At 43.2% G+C, this 24,781-nt stretch overlaps 1 protein-coding gene across 1 annotated transcript in view; it reads left to right on the forward strand.

The window, feature by feature from the left end:
- The first annotated feature begins 3,640 nt into the window (after nucleotides 1–3,640).
- LOC135678455 (uncharacterized) overlaps nucleotides 3,641–24,781 on the forward strand; it is a 37,193-nt gene continuing 16,052 nt past the window's right edge. Inside the window, exons 1-2 of the mRNA XM_065191302.1 lie at nucleotides 3,641–4,016; nucleotides 4,109–4,202. Coding sequence (XP_065047374.1) covers nucleotides 3,848–4,016; nucleotides 4,109–4,202 — 263 coding nt within the window. The 5' untranslated portion in view covers nucleotides 3,641–3,847. The remainder of the gene's footprint in view (nucleotides 4,017–4,108; nucleotides 4,203–24,781) is intronic.

Consider the following 24,781-nt stretch of genomic DNA (forward strand, 5'->3'; position numbering starts at 1 on the left):
GCAGGATTAACTACGATAGTAAAGCATAAAACAAAATGAAGTCTCGGAGACAAGAACGCGATTTCGTTGGGAGTTCGAGAGTTCGTCGGAAGTTTGGACGTTCATCGGAAGTTCTACCAGAATTGACCGAGAAGTCCAGGAGCTTGCCAAATAAGCTCGTTGGAACACAGTAAGAAGATCGTCATGAAATCCAGGAGCTTGCCGAGAGTCTGTTGGAACATTGCTGAGAGATCGTCGGAAGTTCGCTGAAAGATCGCTGGAAGCTTGCCGGAAGAAACCTAGACTTACATACTTTGTTTAGCTTAGTAAATATCTTAAAATTTGTGGTTAATATATAATTAGAATTAGAATTGGGCCAACCCAATTAGAAGACAGTTGGGCCAAGTTTGAGCTGTGTTGGGCCAAGTTTGGGCTGTGTTGGGCCAAGAGAAAGGCCCAAACAGTGACCAAACAAGTGAAACCGTCATAGCACAGTCTCCGTCTTCTAGGCGGTGGGGCGGTGGTACCGCCTAGTGCAAGCGGTGGTACCACCCGTACCCTAAAATTTTGAGGGTTTGAATTTTGGGCTCCAAATTTGAATCCATTTGGGGCCTATAAATACCTCAACTATTCCTACATGGATTAGTAAGAAATATTAAGCAAAACCCTGTTATTCTAAAGTTGTAAATCTTATAAATTTGAGTTCCCTCCTCCCAAAGCTTAGAGATGTTGAATCTCGTATTTTGATGATGAAACCAATTGATAATTGTGTTTATGTTTTAATCTGCGTTTTGAGTGACGCAGGATGCTTTGATCAGGATGAGACAATTAAAGTAGGAAAAATCATGCTGTGCTGGAGGAACATGTCAGAAGATTGGACGTCGGGCCGATGGATCGGTCAACGTATCGACAAAAGGCTTCGGGCCGTGGACTTGGGCATCGGGCCAAGAAGAGCGGGTATTGTGCCAAGGATATCAGAGTTGCGGAGTCAACTGACCGATTGGGCAATAGGCCGTAGGAGATAACGATGCGCCGAATAATCGGACGAAGCGTCGAGGGACCAATGACATGCCGGACAACTTGGTTAATTGCTTAGGATTAATTATCTCGATCGAAGTTTTATTTCAAGTGTGTAGGATTAACTACGATGAAAGTAAGACATGCAGCAGGAGTTGCGCCGGAGTCAAGACTATGATCACGTTGGGAGTTCGAGAGCTCGACGGAAGTCCGGACGGTCGTCGGATGTTCTACGGGAACAAATCCGAGAAGTCCATGAGGTTGCCAAAAGAAGCTCGTCAGAACTCGCCAAGTGGATCGTCGCAAGTCCAGGAGTTTACCGGAAGTCCGTCGGAGCATCGTCGGAGGTTCGCTGGAAGCTCGCCGGAAGAAGCGATTGACGCACCGGAAGCAAGTTGTAGTAAATGTCTTAAGAAATTCGTAGTTAGCACGATGATTAAGTTAGAAATGGAAGGTGATCCCATTAACTTAATCTTGGGGCAATTGGGCCCTTGACAGACCCAAATTGGGCCGAATGGATCAACCCATTCGGACCCAGATTTCTTGGCCAGAGGTGGCACCGCTTGGGTCGGCGGTGGCATCGCCTGGGTCGGCGGTGGCATCGCATGGGTCGGCGGTGGCACTGCCCAGGGCTCAGTCTCTGAGCTCTTGCTGGGCGATGCAACCGCCTCTGACAGAGGTGAAACCGCCTGAGCTCGGTCTCCAAGCTCTAGCTAGGCGGTGCAACCGCCCCAGTCAGGCGGTGGCACCGCCTGAGCTCGGTCTCCGAGCTCTAGCAGGAGGTGCAACCGCCCCTGATAGGAGGTGGCACTGCCCAGAGGCTCAGTATTCGAGCTCTGCCAAGCGGTGCAACCGCCAGACCCCGGAATTCCGGGAATTGACAATTTTGAGCTCGGAATTCAAACCGGGTTAGAGCCTATAAATACCCCACCCTTTTAGCAATGAAAGGGCAACCAAAACCACCGAAATCCTGATCTTACTCTGTGATTTTTAGAGCTCAAAAGTGTTGTATGAGTTAAAAGTTCTCCTTCCTCTTTTCTTCCAAGTTCTGATCTTTCAAGAGAGGAGAGAAAATTCTGTAAATGTTGTCTCCTAAGCCCGTCAAAAGGAGTGAAACTGTAAAAGGGTGGTTGCCCTTCGCCTATTGAAGGAAGGCCTCTAGTGGACGTCGGTGACCTCGTCGGTGGAGGAAGCCAGAAAGTGGATGTAGGTCAAGATTGACCGAGCCACTCTAAAATCGTGGTGCTCTCTGGTTTGCATTTACTTTGAGCATATTATCTTTACTGCAAACCTCCTCAATAGCTTACTATCTTCTGCGAATTTACGATCGTGTTTTAAAGTTCAGTATTTTCCGAATCGGTATTTAGACGTAAATCAGTTTTATCGTACGAACATCCTATTTCAGTTTGCGCTTACATTCTGATTTCCATCATAACTGCAACCTCCCTTTATAGATTCGCTTTAACTGCATCTTGCTTGATCATAAGTTAAAGTGATTTACGAATCAGCTTTTCTACCGAAATCGCTCTTATCGTACGAACGCAGTTTTAATCATCGAAAGTTTTCCGCTGCACTAATTCACCCCCCCCTCTTAGTGCTCTTGATCCTAACAAGAGAGAGTTCTAATGGAGGTGTGAGAGGGATACCTTGTAAAAGAGGGTTGTAAAAGGTTATCTCCTAAATATGTGAAAAGGAGAAGAGGGGTGTAAAAGGATAGTTGGTCTTTGTCCATTGAAACAAAATCGATAATGGATGCCGGTGGCCTCGACGGAAGAGGAATCGGCGAAGTGGATGTAGGTCACGACGATCGAACCACTATAAAAATCTGGTTTGCGTTTCTCTTGTGCAATTTACTTTACTACAAACTATTTTACTTGCTTTACATCCACTACGCTCTTCTGTACGCTTTCAAGGTTAATACCTTTACGAAATGGTTTTTCATCGGAAACGGATTTAATCGCAACGAAGTTTTGAACCGACATAATTTTTACTACTACACTAATTCATCCTCCCTCTTAGTGCCGACTCTTTTCCTAATAATATAACTATCTCATACGTGGATTTAAGTTTTATGGATTTTTACACATCAATCTTCGCACGACGACGAACACTTTTTTGAGAAATTTGAGGTTTTTTGTTTTTTATTCTTCCGCTGCGTATATGATGTCGCCCTTAGATTTTTCTACAAGTAATTAATCTTTGCCTATTAGAAAAAAAAAATCAGTAGTAAAAGTTTGTTGGGAAACTTGGATAAAGCATCACATGTCCTGAAGTGGGAGATTTTGGTGATGATGGTGTATTTTGCATCCAAGTTTTTTTTAGTTATATCATTACATGTTTATATTCATCAAGTGCACTAATTTTTTTTAAAATTTAAAAAATAATAATAATAATAATAATTTTTATATTATAATTGTTTAAAAAATAAAAATTTATCAGTACATTGGAACCATCGATTTCGATTTCGATTCCAAAATCATTTAATTTTAATTTTAATTTCCATGGAATCGAAACCAATTTCAAAATCAAAATCGAGGATTTCGGTTCGCGCCCAAAATACATCACTCACTCTTTTCGCATGTGCACGGGTTTGACCAATAGGAAGAGCGCTCTGCTGAGATCCGACTCACCATTTCGTCCGAGGCTCACAGTGAGCGAACCCTAACACTTCGATAGAGAGTCGGAAGAAGGGAGGAAAAGAACGCGGTCTCGTCCGACAGCAAGTCATGTGTGGTTCCCTCGTAATCCACGCCCACCCATCCGTCCCTCTTCGTTCGACGACAAACCGAGCCGATTCGGGCCTCCTCCTACTCCCCCCAAAACGCAGACTCCGCCCTCGGCCGCTAAACCCATGGCTACAACGGTGACGACGGCGACGGTAGCGTCTTCCTCCTCCTATGTGGCCTCCATCTCTCGGGTCCTCTGCAGAGACAGTGGATCTCAGTCGCGACACGCCATGGCCGCCAAGTGCTGCTCCTTCTCGTCATATATTGCCCGTTGCGTCCCCCAACCCCCTCATGGTACGCGCTCTATCTGTTCTGCTAGCTGGATTCATGCGGCTCCGGCTGTGACCAAAACATGGCGCTTACTGTTCCTTCTGTTTCAAGATTAGCTTTGGGAAGTGGGTCACCGATGCCGAATGGAGGAAGAGGAAGGAACGAGGCGGTTGCTTGCTCGATGGCGTCGCCCATCATCCCGGTTTTGAGGTGTGTCCTTTTTGATCGATTTCGTCGCCGACCATCTAAATTTAAATAGAAACACATGAAGTGAAGTTAAATCTGATTTATGTGATTAAATGTATGTTGGGTCCGGTCCATACGTGTGCTTGGACAATTGGGCCTATTGAGCCCAAATCAACAAATCAAAGAAATTAAAAAGAGGAGAGAGAAGGTGAGGAAAAAAAAGATCAGATTGCAACGTGCGTGCGACGACGTGCAGACAAAAAAGAGGAGAGAGAAATAGAGAGAGAAAGTAAGGTTTCTGAGTTTTTCTGCTTGACGATCGGTGGCCAAACGTTGTCAGTTTCGGCCCAAATTTTATGTGAAGAATCCTTGCAGTAAGCTCTACAATCCTAACGGTGTTGATCTGCAGTTTATCCTCTCTAAGGTATTTTCCTATGATATCCACTCTGTGAGACCTAGAATTCTCTTTTGAGGAGATCCATCCTAGGTGATGAAGATATGGTATTCTTGAGCCAAGATCTATGTTCTTGATGTTATTCTGATCCTCTAGTTATTATAGAGAAGACATACTGTAAACCTGTTATCATTATTATTGATAGTGGAAGTTTGAGGTGGATTACGGTCCCGTGGTTTTTCCCACATTGGGTTTTCCACGTTAAAAAGATTTGGTCTCACTATGTGATTGATTTATTGCTCTGTTGTTTATGCTGTGCTGATTGATTTAGCATTTTGATATCAAGTTAGTATTTTGATACACAAAGAGGGAAAAGAATTATTCCGCATTAACAGGTTTCTTCCCAACAAGTGGTATCAGAGCATCAGGTTGTTTGGTGCTAGTTTTCTTGTGTGATTGAAATGGAGCAGTCAGATGGTATGATTAAATTGAACTCATCAAATTATTCCACTTGGAGGCGTCTGATGGAAGATTTGCTCTATTGCAAAGATTTGTATAAGCCTATCAAGGTTAAAGATAAACCTTCTATTATGGACGATGAAGAATGAGAAGTTCAACATAGAAAAGCTATTGCCTATATTAGAAGATGAATGAATATAAACTTGCATGAGCATATTTCAGATGAAATCAGAGCTGATGTTGTTTGGCAAAGGTTAGAAAATCTCTTTGCGAAAAAGACAATGGGAAATAGAATTTCTCTCCTCAGAAGGTTTGTAAATTTGAAGTATAAAGATGGTGGTAACATTGTTGAGCACATAAGCCTATTTCAGAGTCTTGCAAACAAGTTGGTTGCTATGAAAATGAATATAGATGATGAGATGCAGGGATTATTACTTCTCAGCTCTTTACCAGAAAGTTGGGAAACGTATGTGGTGACTATTTGTAACTCCACGCTAGAGGGGACTCTAACCATAGATATGGTTAAAGACAGTTTGCTAAATGAAGATGCAAGAAGGAAAGAACAGGGTGAATCTTCTTCTGGTGCATTTGTTACTGAAAAACAAGAAAGACGTGGAAGAAGTCATAGCAGAAATCCATATGGTTATAGAGGAAGATCCAAGTCTAGAAGAGATATCAAATGTTTTCACTGTAATAGGCCAGGTCACATGAAGAAAGAGTGTCGGTTTTGGAAGCGAGAACAGAATGAAATGAAGAAAAATGAGAAAGAGATCAATACAGTTGCTGCTGAAGGTAATATCACTATTGTTTGTGATGAAGGTTGTGTTAGCCTTGTAGCTCAGGATAGTAATTGGGTAATTGACTCTGGTGCTTCATTTCATGTCACTTCTCATAGTGATTTCTTTAGATCTTACACTACTGGTGATTTTGGTAATGTCAGAATGGGAAACAGTGATACATCTAAGATTATGGGTATTGGAGATATTTGCTTGGAGATCAGTATTGAAAGCAAATTGATACTCAAAGATATAAGGCATGTTCCAGATATTCGTCTTAACTTGATGATGAGGGCTTTGCACATTATTTTGGTGAAAGTAAATGGAAACTCACTAAAGGTTCTCTAATTGTGGCAAAAGGAAAGAAGATTAACTCTTTTTATATCATGAAAGCTAAGCTACATAAAGGAGAGATTAATGCAATTCGAAAAGGTGAAAGTATAGATCTTTGGCATAAGAGGCTTGGACATATCAGCGAGAAAGGACTTCAAACTCTTGCTAGAAAGCAGTTCTTACCAGAGTTGCAAGGTACATCTTTTAAATCACGGATTGGCTCCTTGATACAGTAATGCCTACTGGTCCAAATTATACGGATTGGCTCCGCAACTTGAGAATTGTTCTCACAATAGAGAAAATCACGTACCTCCTTGATACAGTAATGCCTACGCCCGAGGAAGGGGCAAGCGAGGATGAGATCGCTCGCTACGTGAAGTACATTGATGACTCCACTCTTGCTTAGTGTTACATGTTGGGCTCTATGACTCCTGAGTTATAGAGACAACATGAAAAGATTGATGCCATATTCATTCTCCTATACGCCCGTAAATTGTTTGAGGAACAGGGAAGGACTTAGCGATATGAGATATCCAAGAGCTTCTTCTGCACTAGGATGACTAAGGGGACACCGGTTCAGAACCATATCCTAAAGATGATTGAGTGGATAGAGAAACTCACATATCTAGGAATGGTCATAGAGGATAACTTATGTGTGGACATTGTGCTTCAGTCCCTACCAGATTCCTTTTCACAGTTCATAATAAATTTTAATATGAACAAGCTTGAGGTGACTCTCCTAGAGCTCCTCAATATGTTGAGGGAGGCAGAGAGTACTATTAAGAAAGAGAAGCCAGTTCTCTACATTGGTGAGACCAAAAAGAAAAGGAAAGTAAAAAAGTCTCTTAAGAATGGCAAGGGTAAGGGTAGACCAGGTAAAGCAAAGGTTGCTAAGAAAGACTCAGCAAAATTCAAAGACCAATGCTTCCACTATGGCAAAGATGAGCACTGGAAGAGGAACTGCAAAGAGTACCTTATAGAGAGGGCGAAATAAAAGCTTGGAGAAGCTTCAAGTACATTCATGATCAATCTCCAGTTGTCATATTTTTGTGATAGTGCATTGGTATTGGATACTGGTTTTGCTTATTACATTTACAATTTGTTGTAGATTCTGGCAAAGCCGAGGGGAGATTGGCGAGAGGAATATTTCATAAAGGTTTGTTTATGCTAGACACTACTCCACATATCATGAATGTAAGTATGTCTAAGAGAAAATGAGATGAGGTGAATAATGCATACTTGTGGCATTGTAGGCTAGGTCACATCCATGAGGGAAGGATTCAAAAGTTGTTAAATGATAGATCTATTCGATTATGAGTCATATACAACTTGCTAGCCTTGCCTTCGTGGAAAACCAACCAAATCTCTATTTAGTGGAACTAGAGAGAGAGCCACTGAGCTGTTGGAACTCATACATAGTGATGTATGTGGACCCATGTCAACTCATGCCATTGGTAGTTACTCCTACTTCATTACCTTTACTGATGATTTCTCAAGGTATGTATATATGTACTTAATAAAATACAAGTCCGAAGCCTTTGATAAATTCAGAGAGTATAAAATGAAGTGGAGAATCAGACTGGAAAGAGTATCAAGACTCTTCGATCAGATCGAGGAGGTGAGTACTTAAGTACAAAGTTTACTCAGTTCCTCAAGAACCATGAGATATTATCCCAATGGACACCTCCTTATACACCTCAGCTCAATGGTGTGTCTGAAAGGAAAAATCATATGCTGTTAGACATGATATGGTCCATGATGAGTTTTGCTGACCTACCCATCTCATTCTGGGGATATGCCCTAGAGACCGCAGTTTACCTTCTGAATAGAGTTCCAACTAAGTCGGTAGTGTCTACACCATATGAGATATAGAAAGGAAAGAAGCTCGATCTTAAGGTTGTTAAGATTTGGGGCTACCCTGCCCACGTTAAAAGACACAACCCCGATAAGTTAGAATCAAGGACGGAGCAATGCAAGTTTGTGGGATACCTCAAGGAAACTTGTGGGTATTATTTCTATCATCTTGAGGACCAAAAGGTTTTTGTAGTCAAGAGAGTAGTGTTCCTTGAGAAGGAACATATTCTTGGCCGAGATAGTGAGAGATGATAGAGTTGAGCGAGGTTGGAGAACCTAACTCAAGCACCACTCTACAGCCTAAGTCTGTTCAGGTACCTAATACATAAGTTCCAACTTTATGTAGGTCTAACAGAGTATCTCATCCTCTTGAGAGATATGTGAGACATATTAAAGGAGAGGATGTTGAGGATATTGATCCTCAAACTTATGAAGAGGCTATTACGAGTATAGACTCCGGGAAGTGGCAAGAAGCCATGAATTCTGAGATGGATTCTATATACTCCAATAAGGTTTAAAACCTAGTTGATGCGCCCGAAGGTATTATACCCATCGGTTACAAGTAAATCTTTAAGAAAAAGATCGGAGTAGATGGAAATGTAGAGATCTATAAAGCAAAGCTAGTGACTAAGGGGTATCGTCAAAGGCAAGGTGTTGACTATGATGAAACTTTCTCACCCGTAACAATGTTAAAATCCATCCAAATTCTATTGGCTGTTGCAGCAAACTATTATTATGAGATCTGACAGATGGATGTGAAAACCACATTCCTCAATGGGAACCTCAAGGAGGAGGTGTATTTGATACAACCCGAGGGATTCATGTCCAAGAACTGCCCAGATAAGGTATGCATGTTGCTTAGATCTATTTATGGACTAAAGCAAGCTTCCCGAAGTTGGAACATAAGATTTGATGAGGCAATCAGATCTTATGACTTCGTTAAGAATAAAGATGAGCCTTATGTGTACAGGAAGGTAAGTGAGAGCACTATCACCTTTTTGGTATTATATATGGATGACATCCTAATCATTGGGAATGACGTAGGAATGCTATCCACAGTAAAAGCTTAGTTATTTAGACACTTCTCCATGAAAGATTTAAGGGAAGCATCCTATATCTTGGGGATTCAGATCTATAGAGATAGATCCAAGAGAATGCTTGGCTTGTCCCAGTTCAAGTATATAGAAACCATTGTCAAAATGTTTGGCATGAAAAATTCCAAGAGAGGTCTCATACCGATGAGACATGAGATATCGCTTTCTAGGAGTATGTCCCCAAAGACTCCTGAAGAAAGGATGAACATGAATATGATACCTTATGCCTCAATAATAGGGTCTATCATGTATGTCATGCTATGTACTAGGCTTGATATAGCATATGCTTTGAGTGTCACAAGCAGATATTAGGTGGATCTAGGCTTGGAGCACTGGAAAGCAATAAAGTGTATCCTTAAGTACTTGAGAAGGACTAAGGATCTTTTACTAGTATATGGATATAATAGCCTCAAGGTTGAAGGCTACACAGACTCGAGTTTTCAGTCTGATGTCGATGATAGCAAGTTGAATTTGGGATATGTGTATACCTTGAATGGAGGAGTAGTGTGCTGGAAGAGTTCCAAGCAAGATACTACTGTTGACTCAACTATAGAGGTGGAGTATATTGCTGCAGTAGAGGCAGCAAAGGAGGTAGTCTGGATGAAGAAGTTCATCACAGATCTAGGAGTCGGGCTAAGTAGCAAGGAGCTGATTCCTTATATTACGATAACTACGGGGAGATTACTCAAATAAGAGAAATTGGGTCTCATCAGAAGTATTCTAAGGAGGTTCTAACTTATTGGAGAGATCATGACCTGAGGAGATGTAGTAGTGGAAAGAGTTCCATCTGAAGATAATATTGTAGATCCACTAATAAAGCCGTTGTCTCAAATTGTCTTTGAGCGTCACAGGGGTCTGATGGGGATCTACACATAGGTGATTCGCTTTAGTTTAAGTGGGAGATTGTTAGTCATAGGTGTTGGATCTCGGATTTTGATGATGAAGTCAATTGTCATTTGTTATCTAATCCATATATTGAGATAAGTGTGTAGGATTAACTACAATGAAAGTAAGACATGCAGCAGGAGTTGCGTCGGAGTCAAGACTATAATCACGTTGGGGGTTCGAGAGTTTGACGGAAGTCCGAATGGTCGTCGAAGGTTCTGTGAGAACAAATCCGAGAAGTCCAGGATCTTGCCAAAGAAGCTCATCGGAACTCACCAAGTGGATCGTCGCAAGTCCAGGAGTTTGCCGGAAGTCCGCTAGAGCATCGCCGAGGGTTCATCAGATGTTTGTCGGAAGTTTGCCGAAAGCTCGCCGGAAGAAGTGATTGATGCACCGGAGCAAGCTACAGTATAATGTCTTAAAATATCGTAGTTAGCATGATAATTAAGTTAGAAATATGAGGTGATCCCATTAACTTAATCTTGAGGCAATTGGGCCCTTGACAGACCCAAATTGGGCCGAATGGATCAGCCCATTCGGACCCAGATTTCTTGGCCGACGGTGGCACCGCTTAGGTCGGCAGTGGCACTGCCCAGGGGCTCAGTCTCCGAGCGAGGCTGGGCGATGGTACCGCCCAAGTCAAGCGGTGGTACCGCCAGAGCTCAGTCTCCGAGCTCTGTCAAGCGATCGTACTACCCAGTCTAGCAATTGTACCGCCAGGACTCCGAAAATCTGGGAGAGGATAGTTTTGAGCTCCAAATTCAAATCTATTTGGGGCCTATATATACCCCACCCTTTCATGCATGAAAGGGCATCGAAATCTTGATCTTATTCTGTGAATTCTAAAGCTCAAAAGTGTTGTAAAGGCCAAAAGTTCTTCTCCCTCTTTTCTTCCAAGTTTTGATCATTCAAGAGAGGAGTGAAAAATCTGTAAGGGTTGTCTCCTAAGCCCGTCAAAAGGAGTGAAACTGTAAAAGGGTGGTTGGCCTTCACCTATTGAAGGAAGGCCTCTAGTGGATGTCGGTGACCTCATCAAAGGAGGAAGCCAAAAGTGGATGTAGGTCAAGATTGACCGAACTACTCTAAAATTACCATGCTCTCTGGTTTGCATTTATTCTTACTATTTACCTTACTGCAAACCTCCATATGTGCTTTACTTCCTCATTACTTTTGCTGCACTCCTTTACAAACTCTCTTTCAAGTTAAGTTTCCGAAAACGACTTTACATCGGAAACAGTTTTATCATACGAAAGTTTTTAAACCGACATTGGTTTTTCCGCTGCACTAATTCCCCCCCCCTCTTAGTGCTCTTGATCCTAACAATTGGTATCAGAGCGAAGTTAACTCTCAATCGGATTAATACCCAACAGAGATGGCATATACCGGAAACCAAGATGGCCACTCTATTACACGTCTACCCATGTTCAATGGGATAGACTATGCCTATTGAAAAACCCGAATAAGGATCTTCCTTATTTCCATGGATTTTAAACTTTAGAATCTTGTTGAAAATGGATTTTCAAAGTCTTCTTTTCCAATGATCGATTGGAATGAATCAGAGAAGAAGACTTTTGCTCTTAATGCAAAGGCTATGAATGCCTTATTTTGTACACTTGATAAAATCGAGTTCAATCGTGTTTCAGTTTGTGAAACCGCATTTGATATTTGGTATACACTCGAAGTGACTCACGAAGGCACAAGTAGAGTGAAAGAGTCAAAAATCAATCTTTTGATACATTCTTTTGAACTTTTTCGAATGAAACTGAGCAAGACTATAGGCGACATGTACACCCGTTTCACGGATGTCGTCAATGGTTTAAAAGGACTCGGCAAAAGTTTTTCGGATTTTGAGCTCGTAAATAAGATTCTAAGATCCCTTCCAAAGAGTTGAGACCCTAAAGTCACTACTATTCAAGAGGCTAAAGATTTAAATAACTTCCCTCTTGAAGAATTATCCGGGTCATTAATGACCTACGAAATGACTTGCAAAGCTCATGAAGAGCAAGAAGACATCCTTCCAAAGAACAGGAAGGATGTGGCACTTAGAACTTCAGAAGACCACTTGAGAGAAAACTTAAGTGATGAGGACTATGACGATGACTTGGCACTTCTAACAAGGAAATTTAAAAAATTTATTAAAAGAAATAAGTTTAAAAATGACACAAAAAATAAATTTGAACCAAAAAATGATCAAGTTATTTGCTACGAATGCAAGAAGCCGGGACACTACAAAAGTGATTGTCCTCAAGCCAAGAAGAGGACACCAAAGACGAAGGCGCTCAAAGCAACGTGGGATGACTCAAGCGCGTCCGAAGAAGAGGAGTCCAACACCGAGCAAGTTGCTCATTATGCCCTAATGGCCATCGGAGAGGAGGTAACAAATTTAATTGATACAAATTTATCATTTGATGAATTATTAAATGCCTTCCATGACTTATTTGATGAATGCAAAACTATTAGTAGAAAATATAAATTGCTAAAAAATGAGCATGATAGTCTTACTTGTAATTTTGATAAATTAAAAACTGAATATCATGATAGCTTAGCTCCATGTATAAAATTTCATGATCTAGAAACTCTCAAAAAGGAGAACTTGCTACTTAAGGACACCTTGAAGAAATTTGAGGTTAGTAGAAAGTCTTTGAACATGATCCTTACAAATAAAGGTCACGTTCCTAAAAGAAGTGGAATCGGGTTTATGAGAAGTCCTCACCAAAGCCTTTGCTTGCCTCTCCTATTCTCCTTCCCCTCTCCACCTCAGAGCAGGCTTAGAGTTTTGAGGAGCGTCGTCGCAGCCCTACTATGTGGATCACCGCTAGAGAGGAGGACGCTTGACCTCCTTCACCCTCTCCTAAAGATCTGCAAGGAAACAGGGATATACGATCTCCCTAGGTAACACAATCTACTTTATACGCAGTTTTAAGTTTCGCGGATTTTGCGCACCAATCTTCGCACGACGACGAACATCTCTTTGGGAATCGAGGATTTTGTTTTCTTGTTCTTCCGCTGCGCATGTGATGTCGCCCCCAAGAATTCCCCACAATGGTATCAGAGCTAGGTTGTTCATGCGAATGATTGGTTTTGAACTGCGTGTGTTGTGTTTAGGAAGAATTTTGACGTCAAAATCATTGACGCAAAAAAAAACAAGGGCAGCAATAGTTGCTACCCTCGATTTGCGTGCCTACAGCCACCTGTAGTGGCAACCGCAGCCAGGCAGCACAGCACCGATGCATGCGCAAGCACTATGCCTGCAGCAGGCTTATGGCCGGCGGGGTAGCCAGCGGGCAGAGGTACCGTAGGGCAGCGGCGCCTACGGCCAATACTCACGTGGGGTGATGCGCCGCAGGGCAGCGACGCCTGTGGCCACTGCTCCCGCGGGCAAAACCCCGGCGAGGCAGCACCACCTGCGGGCGTTGCCTCGTGGGCAGAACCGCTTGCGGAAGGGGCGACGCCCATAGGGGCGCCCGCCTACGGGGGCAGTGCAACCCACGGAGCGCCCACCTGCAAGGGCGGTGCCTCGGCCCCGTTGCACCTGCCGCCGCCAGCAGGGTGGTGGTGGCAGCAACAGCAACGAAGAGGGAGAGGGGCTTAGGGTTTTTGGGCAAAAAGATAGTTTTGCCCTTGTGAATTTGAGAAAGTTCAGTTTCTGTCTTTTGTCCAAATTATGAAAATACCCCTATAAATTTAGAAATCTCCTATATATCCCTGATTTCATAAAATACTAATTAATTAAAAGATTTAGTTGATTATTATTTTTATCATTATCTAGTAGTCATACATGATGAAGATTATTTATACATGTGATGTATAATGTGTGGACGGATGATCATGGACCGTGTGATGTGTGTACTTGTGATTATTATTATTGAGGTCTGCGAGCCTCCATTATATTTCCCGTTTATTGTCGGGCCTGTGTGCCTATGATTAAGTTGTAATCATATGAGGAGGCGTAGCGGGAGCATGGATGCGATAGCGGGACTCACGAGACGGAAGATCGCGATGCATGAAGATGCATCAAGATGTCGACGGAACCGACGGGGACGAGATGGACGATCACAGGGCATGGAGATGCACCGTTGCACATATAGATCTTGATGTGAGTGATTAGGCCTACTGGCTTGGGCCTAATCACATTAGGTTGTGGTCCATGATCATCTGGTGTGATTGCTTATACACATACTAGATATGTATATATATTTGCATGCGATGTAGATATATATTAAATATGTATATGTGTGACATATCATATTAGGAGACCAAATCATAGAAACATCTCTCTCGATAATATTAAGTCGGTAAACGTGAGACAATTAGATTGACCCACGTGGCCTTCCATCGTTATAAGTAGGAACTGATTCCCGGTGTAGGTTGAGTTGGTCGAGTCCCTCGAGACTCACCTATATCGTGATTCGCTATCTTGCTTACGACATAGAGATGTCACCGGTGACCTAAGAACATGGTATGCTTGGTCGAGTCCCTCGAGGGTATATCATCAAATCAGACTCATCTTGTAACGAAGGTGTCGACTTAACCGAGCATCATGGTTGGTCGAGTCCCTCGAGACCATGGTGATTCGGAGGCTAACAGGACGGGAATCACAAGGAGTTGTGATCGACAAAAGTTGCCTACCTTTTAGGCTTAGTGTGATTGGTCGAGTCCCTCGAGGTTACACTAAGACACTGATCGGATCCTGATCCCCACTAGAAGTCTGCCGGAGACTTCCGTTTCATGTGCTAAGGGTGTCGCGTGACTCGTTAGTAAAATAGTGGGAGCATATTAAGATAGAAGTTCATATCTTGATAGTTTATTTCTTGCAAAATCTGCATGTTATTCATTTCTGCTACATCTTTGTTTTCAGAAAATATCGCTTTCAAATCCCTTAGGTGGCATACTTGATGTCAACCGCCTCACTGGTCCAAATTATACGGATTGGCTCCATAACTTGAGAATTGTTCTCACGGCGGAGAGAATTGTGTATGTCCTTGATACAGTGATGCCTACGCCCGAAGAAGGGGCAAGCGAGGATGAGATCGCTCGCTACGTAAAGTACATTGATGACTCCACTTTTGCTCAGTGCTATATGTTGGGCTCTATGACTCTTGAATTATAGAGACAACATGAAAAGATGGATGCCAGATCCATTCTCCTATATATCCACAAATTGTTTGAGGAACAGGGAAGGACTCAGCGATATGAGATATTCAAGAGCCTCTTCCGCGCTAGGATGACTAAGGGGACACCGGTTCAAAACCATGTTCCTAAAGATGATTGAGTGGATAGAGAAACTCACAGGTCTAGGAATGGTCGTAGAGGATAACTTGTGTGTGGACATTGTGCTTCAGTCCCTACCAGATTCTTTTCACAGTTCATAATGAATTTTAATATGAACAAGCTTGAGGTGACTCTCCCAGAGCTCCTTAATATGTTGAGGGAGGCAGAGAGTACTATTAAGAAAGAGAAGCCAGTTCTCTACACTAGTGAGACTAGAAAGAAAAGGAAAGCAGAAAGGTCCCTTAGGAAGGGAAAGGGCAAGGGCAGACCAGGTAAAGCAAAGGTTGCTAAGAAAGACCCAGTAAAGGACAAAGGCCAGTGCTTCCACTATGGCAAAGATTGGCATTGGAAGAGGAATTGCAAAGAGTACCTTACAGAAAGGGCGAAACAAATGCTTGATGAAGCTTCAAGTACATTCATGATCAGTTTCCATTTGTCAAACTCTTATGATAACATATGGGTATTGGATACAGATAGTGCTTATCATATATGCAATTCGTTGCAGGTTCTAGCTGCTAGTCTTAGGTGCCCAGCAAGCCAATCACGTGAGTGATGGCACGTGTGACTTGATACATAATCTTTTTGCTTATTATATTTTGGCGTATATCACTTTATAACAATTGCACATGTGCATATATATATTGTGATGTCCTTGGATTTGTGCAATGGGAATCGGATCGTGATGAGATCACAATAATGAGATCGATTCACCTTTAAACACATATCTTAAATAATCCCGGTCATAGGTTACTCGAGAAGGATATCGTGATAACCGGATAGACTGGTGTGCTGTATACCCGTCCATATGATGGATGCAGCTGGTCTCATAGCTGCTCGTGTAGGGACACTAGGGATACAGTACAGGTGCTCATTGGAGAATGAGTTCACTGATTGATCCGCTTACGGAATGCTGGATGGTTGATGATGCCTTCTTGTCAGACAGCGATTCCGTAGTCCTAGTGGTGTATCTGGTCCTTAGACTTGAGACACCAAGGATGTCCTGTATGAGTGCTCCACTCTTTGATACCAGACTTATAGGTTTGGCTGTCCCCAGATCTAGTACAGCTGGTCATTGGGAGTGGTAGTCGACCTTACGAGGGCTATTGAGTGTCAATAGAGGATCATCCACTCTCGGCGTCATGAGAGGAATATCCTATGTGTTCTTGCTCAGACAAATCCCTGGCCAGGGTCATTCGGGTTGAGAGAGAAAGAGTTCTCCGGGAGAATCCGATTAGAGCGAGACTCGAGTAGAAACCGTATGGGTCTGACAGCACCATGCTCGATATACGGTCTCTGGGATATTAGATGGATGAGGGACTATAGGTACATGGTAACTAAGGACAGACAGGTCCAATGGATTGGATTCCCCTGTATCGTCTGGGGACTACGGCGTAGTGGCCTAGTACGTCCGTAGTCGATGAGTCGAGTGAATTATTACAGAGATAATAATTCACTGAGTTAGAAGGAGTTCTGACAGGTATGACTTACGGCCAGCTCGATATTGGGCCTAGAGGGTCACACACATATGGTAGGCATTGCGATGAGTAGAGGTTCGGATATGAGATATCCGACGGAGCCCTTATCTTATTGGATGCAGATCCAATACCCACTAGGGAAGGACCCATTAGGGTTTGACACGGGATCTCTATAAATAGGAGGGATTCACAGCCTCATAAGCTAGAGTCTTTGCTTGCCTTTCCTATTCTCCTCTCCCTCTCCACCTCAGAGTAGGCCTGGAGTTTTGAGGAGCGTCGTCGCAACCCTGCTGTGTGGATCACCGCTAGAGTGGAGGACGCTTGACCTCCTTCACCCTCTCCTAAGGATCTGCAAGGAAACAGGGATATACGATCTCCCTAGGTAACACAATCTCAATACGCAGTTTTGTGTTTTGCGGATTTTTGCGCACCAATCTTCTCACGACGACGAACATCTTTTTGGGAATCGGGGATTTTTGTTTTCTTGTTCTTCCGCTGCGCATATGATGTCGCCCCCCAATGATTTCCCAACAGTGGTATCAGAGCCAGGTTGTTCGTGCGAATGATTGGTTTTGAACTGCGTGTATTGTGTTTAGGAAGAATTTTGACGTCAAAATCGTTGACGCAAAAGCGAGGAAGGGCAGCAACAGTTGCTGCCCTCGATCTGCATGCCTGCAGCCACTTGCAGCGGCAGCCGCAGCCGCAACCAAGCAGCACAGCGCCGGCGCATGCGCAAGCGCTGTGCTTGCAGCAGCCGGCCGGCGGTCTGCTTGCAGCAGGCTTGCTGCTGGCGGGGCTGGCAGCCCACGGGCAGAGGCGCCGCAGGGCAGCGGCGCCCGAAAGGGGAGCCCACCTGCAGCGGCAGCGCCCTCGCCCCGCCGCACAGGCCGCCGCCAGCAGGGTGGCGGCGGCGGCAACGGCAGCAGCAAAGGGCAGTAGGAAATTAGGGTTTTCTGGGCAAAAGACAGTTTTACCCCTCGAAATTTGAGAAATTCCAGTTTCTATCTTTTGTCCAAATTACGAAAATACCCCTATAAATTCAGAAATTCCCTATATATCCCTGATTTCAGAAAATATTAATTAATTAAAAGATTTAGTTGATTATTATTTTTATTATTATCTAGTAGTTCTACATGATGATGATTATTTATACATGTGATGTATGATGTGTGGACGGATGATCATGGACCGTGTGATGTGTGTATTTGTGATTATTATTATTGAGGTCTGCGAACCTGCATTATATTTCTCGTTTATTGTCGGGCCTGCGTGCCTATGATTAAGTTGTAATCAAATGAGGAGGCGCAGCGGGAGCGTGGATGCGATAGCGGGACCCACGAGACGGACGATCGCGATGCATGAAGATGCATCAAGATGTCGACGGAACCGACGAGGACGAGATGGACGATCACAGGGCATGGAGATGCACCGTTGCACACATAGATCTTGATGTGAGTGATTAGGCCTACTGGCTCGGGCCTAATCACATTAGGTTGTGGTCCATGATCATCTGGTGTAATTGATTATACACATACTAGATAAGTATATATATTTGCATGCGATGTAGATATATATTAAATATGTATATGTGTGACATGTCATATTAGGAGACCAAATCTTAGAAACATCTTCTCGATAATATTAAGTCGGTAAACGTGAGGCAATTAGATTGATCCACTTGGCCTTCTATCGTTATGAGTAGGAACCGATTCCCGGTGTAGGTTGAGTTGGTCGAGTCCCTCGAGACTCACCTATATCGCGATTCGCTATCTTGCTTATGATATAGAGATGTCACCGGTGACCTGAGGGCATGGTATGCTTGGTCGAGTCCCTCGAGGGTATATCATCAAATCAGACTCATCTTGTAACGAAGGTGTTGACTTAACCGAGCATCATGGTTAGTCGAGTCCCTCGAGGCCATGGTGATTCGGAGGCTGAACAGGACGGGAATCACAAGGAGTTGTGATCGGCAAGAGTTGCCTACCTTTTAGGCTTAGTGTGATTAGTCGAGTCCCTCGAGGTTACACTAAGACGCTGATTGGATCTTGATCCCCACTAGAAGTCTGCCGGAGACTTCCGTTTCACGTGCTGAGGGTGTCGCGTGACTCGTTAGTAAAATAGTGGGAGCATATTAAGATAGAAGTCCATATCTTGATAGTTTATTTCTTGAAAATCTGCATGTTATACATTTCTGCTACATCTTTATTTTCAGAAAATGTCGCTTTCAAATCCCTTACGTGGCATACTTGATGTCAACCGCCTCACTGGTCCAAATTATACGGATTGGCTCCGTAACTTGAGAATTGTTCTCACAGCGGAGAAAATCGTGTACGTCCTTGATACAGTGATGCCTACGCCCGAAGAAGGGGCAAGCGAGGATGAGATCGCTCGCTACGTGAAGTACATTGATGACTCCACTCTTGCTCAGTGTTATATGTTGGGCTCTATGACTCCTGAGTTACAGAGACAACATGAAAAGATGGATGCCAGATCCATTCTCCTACATGTCCACAAATTGTTTGAGGAACAGGGAAGGACTCAACGATATGAGATATCCAAGAGCCTTTTCTGCGCTAGGATGACTGAGGGGACACCGGTTCAGAACCATGTCCTAAAGATGATTGAGTGGATAGAGAAACTCACAGGTCTAGGAATGGTCCTAGAGGATAACTTGTGTGTGGACATTGTGCTTCAGTCCCTACCAGATTCCTTTTCACAGTTCATAATGAATTTTAATATGAACAAGTTTGAGGTGACTCTCCGAGCTCCTCAATATGTTGAGGGAGGCAGAGAGTACTATTAAGAAAGAGAAGCCAGTTCTCTACACTTGTGAGACCAGAAAGAAAAGGAAAGCAGAAAGGTCCCTTAAAAGGGAAAGGGCAAGGGCAAACAAGGTAAAGCAAAGGTTGCTAAGAAAGACCCAACAAAGGACAAAGGCCAGTGCTTCCACTGTGGTAAAGATGGGCACTGGAAGAGAAACTGCAAAGAGTACCTTGCAGAAAGGGCGAAACAAAAGCTTGATGAAGCTTCAGGTACATTCATGATCAGTCTCCATTTGTCATAATCTTATGATAACACATGGGTATTGGATACCGGTAGTGCTTATCATATATGCAATTCGTTGCAGGTTCTGGCAAGGCCTAGGAGACTTGAGAGAGGCGAGATGGACCTCAAGATGGGTAATGAAGCAAAAGTTGCTGTATTAGCTGTTGGCGAGGTCGCCCTACATCTGCCTAGTGGAGCTTTTATTGCATTAGATGCATGTTATTTTGTTCCTTCTATTATCAAAAATATTATCTCCATTTCATGTTTAACAGTTAGTGGATATAAATTTGTTTTTGAGAACAATGGTTGTTCAATATTATTAGTTGATAAGATCATCACGAAAGGAACATTGCATAATGGTTTATTTATGTTAGACACTACTCCACATATCATGAATGTAAATGTGTCGAAAAGGAAATGAGATGAGTTGAACAGTGCATACCTGTGGCATTGTAGGCTAGGTCACATCCATGAAAGAAGGATTCAAAAGTTGCTAAATGATGGATATCTAGATCCATTCGACTATGTGTCATATGCAACTTGTGAGCCTTGCATTCGTGGAAAACTGATCAAATCTCCATTTAGTAGAACTGGAGAGAGAGCCACTGAGTTGTTGGAACTCATACATAGTGATGTATGTGGACCCACGTCAACTCATGCCATTGGAGGTTACTCCTACTTCATTACATTTACTGATGATTTCTCAAGGTATGGATATGTGTACTTAATGAAGTACAAGTCCGAGGCCTTTGAGAAATTCAGAAAGTATAAGAATGAGGTGGAGAACCAGACTGGAAAGAGTATCAAAACTCTTCGATCAGATCGAGGAGGTGAGTACTTAAGTACAGAGTTTACTCAGTTCCTCAAGGACCATGGGATATTATCCCAATGGACACCTCCTTATACACCTCAGCTCAATGGTGTCTCTGAAAGGAGAAATCGTACATTATTAGATATGGTACGGTCCATGATGAGTTTCGCTGACCTACCCATCTCATTCTGGGGATATGCCCTAGAAACCGTAGCTTACCTTCTGAACAGAGTTCCAACTAAGTCGGTAGTGTCTACACCATATGAGATATGGAAAGGGAAGAAGCCTGATCTTAAGGTTGTTAAGATTTGGGGCTGCCCAGCCCACGTTAAAAGACACAACCCCGATAAGTTAGAATCAAGGACAGAGCGATGCATATTTGTGGGATACCCCAATGAAACTTGTGGGTATTACTTCTATCATCTCAAGGACCAAAAGGTCTTTGTAGCTAAGAGAGCAGTGTTCCTTGAGAAGGAACACATTCTTGGCGGAGACAGTGGGAGAATGATAGAGTTGAGCAAAGTTAGAGAACCAAGCTCAAGCACCACTCTACAGCCCGAGTCTGTTCAGGTACCTAATACACAAGTTTCAACTTTATGCAGGTCTGATAGAGTATCTCATCCTCTTGAGAGATATGTGGGACATATTAGAGGAGAGGATGCTGAGGATATTGATCCTCAGACCTACGAGGAGGCTATTATGAGTATAGACTCCGGGAAGTGGCAAGAAGCCATGAATTCTGAGATGGATTCTATGTACTCCAATAAGGTTTGGAACCTAGTTGATGCGCCCGAAGGTATTGTACCCATCGGTTGCAAGTGGATCTTTAAGAAAAAGATCGGAGTAGATGGAAAGGTAGAGACCTATAAAGCAAGGCTAGTGGCTAAGGGGTATCGTCAAAGGCAAAGTGTTGACTACGACGAAACCTTCTCACCCGTAGCAATGCTAAAATCCATCAGAATTCTATTGGCTATTGCAGCACACTATGATTATGAGATCTGGCAGATGGATGTGAAAACTGCATTCCTCAATGGGAACCTCGAGGAGGAGGTGTATATGATGCAACCTGAGGGATTCGTGTCCAAGAACTGCCCAGATAAGGTGTGTAGGTTGCTTAGATCCATTTATGGACTAAAGCAAGCTTCCCGAAGTTGGAACATAAGATTTGATGAGGCAATCAGATCTTATGACTTCGTTAAGAACGAAGATGAGCCTTGTGTATACAGAAAGGTAAGTGGGAGCGCTATCACCTTTTTGGTGTTATATGTGGATGACATCCTCATCATTGGGAATGATGTAGGAATGCTATCCACAGTAAAGACTTGGTTATCTAGACACTTCTCCATAAAGGACTTAGGGGAAGCATCCTATATCTTGGGGATTAGAATCTATAGAGATAGATCCAAGAGGATGCTTGGCTTGTCCCAGTCCAGGTACATAGAAACCATTGTCAAAAGGTTTGGCATGGAAAATTCCAAAGGGCAAACATGAATATGATACCTTATGCCTCAGCAATAGGGTCTATCATGTATGTCATGCTATGTACTAGGCCTGATATAACGCATGCTCTGAGTGTCACGAGCAAGTATCAGGCGGATGGAGCACTGGAAAGCAGTAAAGTGTATCCTTAAGTACTTGAGAAGGACTAAGGATCTTTTACTAGTATATGGAGGTAATAGCCTTAAGGTTGAAGGCTTCACTGACTCAAGTTTTCAGTCTGATGTCGATGATAGCAAGTCGAATTCAGGGTATGTGTACACCTTGAATGGAGGAGCAGTGTGCTGGAAGAGTTCCAAACAAAATACCACTGCTGACTCGACCACAGAGGCGGAGTACATTGCTGCATCGGATGCAGCAAAGGAGGGAGTCTGGGTGAAGAAGTTCATCACAGATTTGGGAGTCGATACAGATAGCGACAAGTCGACTTCCTTATATTGCGACAACTATGGGGTGATTACTCAAATAAGGGAACCCGGGTCTTATCAGAAGTGTTCTGAGGAGGTTCCAGCTTATAAGAGAGATCGTAACCCGAGAAAATGTAGTAGTGGAAAGAGTTCCATCCGAAGATAACATTGCAGATCCACTGACAAAGCCGTTGTCTCAGATTGTCTTTGAGCGTCACAGGAGTCTGATGGGGATCAGACACATAGGTGATTGGCTTTAGGTCAAGTGGGAGATTGCTAGTCATAGGTGCCCAGCAAGCCAATCACGTGAGTGATGGCACGTGTGACTTGATACATAATCTTTTTGCTTATTATATTTTGGCGTATATCACTTTATAACAATTGCATATGTGCATATATATATTGTGATGTCCTTGGATTTGTGCAATGGGAATCGGATCGTGATGAGATCACGATAATGAGATCGATTCACCTTTAAACACATATCCTAAATAATCCCGGTCATAGGTTACTAGAGAGGGACATCGTGATAACCGGATAGACTGGTGTGCTGTATACCCGTCCATATGATGGATGCAGCTGGTCTCATAGCTGCTCGTGTAGGGACACTAGGGATACAGTACAGGTGCTCATTGGAGAATGAGTTCACTGATTGATCCGCTTACGGAATGCTGGATGGTTGATGATGCCTTATTGTCAGACAGCGATTCCGTAGTCCTAGTGGTGTATCTGGTCCTTAGACTTGAGACACCAAGGATGTCCTGTATGAGTGCTCTACTCTTTGATACCAGACTTATAGGTTTGGCTGTCCCCAGATCTAGTACAGCTGGTCATTGGGAGTGGTAGTCGACCTTACGAGGGCTATTGAGTGTCAATAGAGGATCATCCACTCTCGGCGTCATGAGAGGAATATCCTATGTGTTCTTGCTCAGACAAATCCCTGGCCAGGGTCATTCGGGTTGAGAGAGAAAGAGTTCTCCGGGAGAATCCGATTAGAGCGAGACTCGAGTAGAAACCGTATGGGTCTGACAGCACCATGCTCGATATACAGTCTCTGGGATATTAGATGGATGAGGGACTATAGGTACATGGTAACTAAGGACAGACAGGTCCAATGGATTGGATTCCCCTGTATCGTCTGGGGACTACGGCATAGTGGCCTAGTACGTCCGTAGTCGATGAGTCGAGTGAATTATTACAGAGATAATAATTCACTGAGTTAGAAGGAGTTCTGACAGGTATGACTTACGGCCAGCTCGATATTGGGCCTAGAGGGTCACACACATATGGTAGGCATTGCGATGAGTAGAGGTTCGGATATGAGATATCCGACGGAGCCCTTATCTTATTGGATGCAGATCCAATACCCACTAGGGAAGGACCCATTCGGGTTTGACACGGGATCTCTATAAATAGGAGGGATTCACAGCCTCATAGGCTAGAGTCTTTGCTTGCCTTTCCTATTCTCCTCTCCCTCTCCACCTCAGAGTAGGCCTGGAGTTTTGAGGAGCGTCGTCGCAACCCTACTATGTGGATCACCGCTAGAGAGGAGGACGCTTGACCTCCTTCACCCTCTCCTAAGGATCTGCAAGGAAACAGGGATATACGATCTCCCTAGGTAACACAATCTCAATACGCAGTTTTGTGTTTTGCGGATTTTTGCGCACCAATCTTCGCACGACGACGAACATCTTTTTGGGAATCGGGGATTTTTGTTTTCTTGTTCTTCCGCTACGCATATGATGTCGCCCCCCAATGATTTCCCAACACTAGCAAGGCCTAGGAGACTAGAGAGAGGCGAGATGAACCTCAAGATGGGTAATAGAGCAAAAGTTATTGTAGTAGCTGTTGGCGAGGTCGCCCTACATCTGCCTGGTGGAGCTTTTATTGCATTAGATGCATGTTATTTTGTTCCTTCTATTATCAAAAACATTATCTCCATTTCATGTTTGATAGTTAGTGGATATAAATTAATTTTTGAGAACAATGGTTGTTTGATATTATTAGATGATAAGATCATTATGAAAGGAACATTGCATAATGGTTTATTTATGTTAGACACTACTCCACATATCATGAATGTAAATGTGTCCAAGAGGAAACGAGATGAGATGAATAGTGCATACCTGTGGCATTGTAGGCTAGGTCACATACATGAAAGAATGATTCAAAAGTTGCTAAATGATGGATATCTAGATCTATTCGACTATGTGTCATATGCAACTTGTGAGCCTTGCCTTCATGGAAAACTGACCAACTCTCTATTTAGTGGAACTAGAGAGAGAGCCATTGAGCTGTTGGA

The sequence above is a fragment of the Musa acuminata genome, chromosome BXJ1-1 (genome assembly GCF_036884655.1).
Source record: "Musa acuminata AAA Group cultivar baxijiao chromosome BXJ1-1, Cavendish_Baxijiao_AAA, whole genome shotgun sequence".
NCBI classification, from domain to species: domain Eukaryota; kingdom Viridiplantae; phylum Streptophyta; class Magnoliopsida; order Zingiberales; family Musaceae; genus Musa; species Musa acuminata.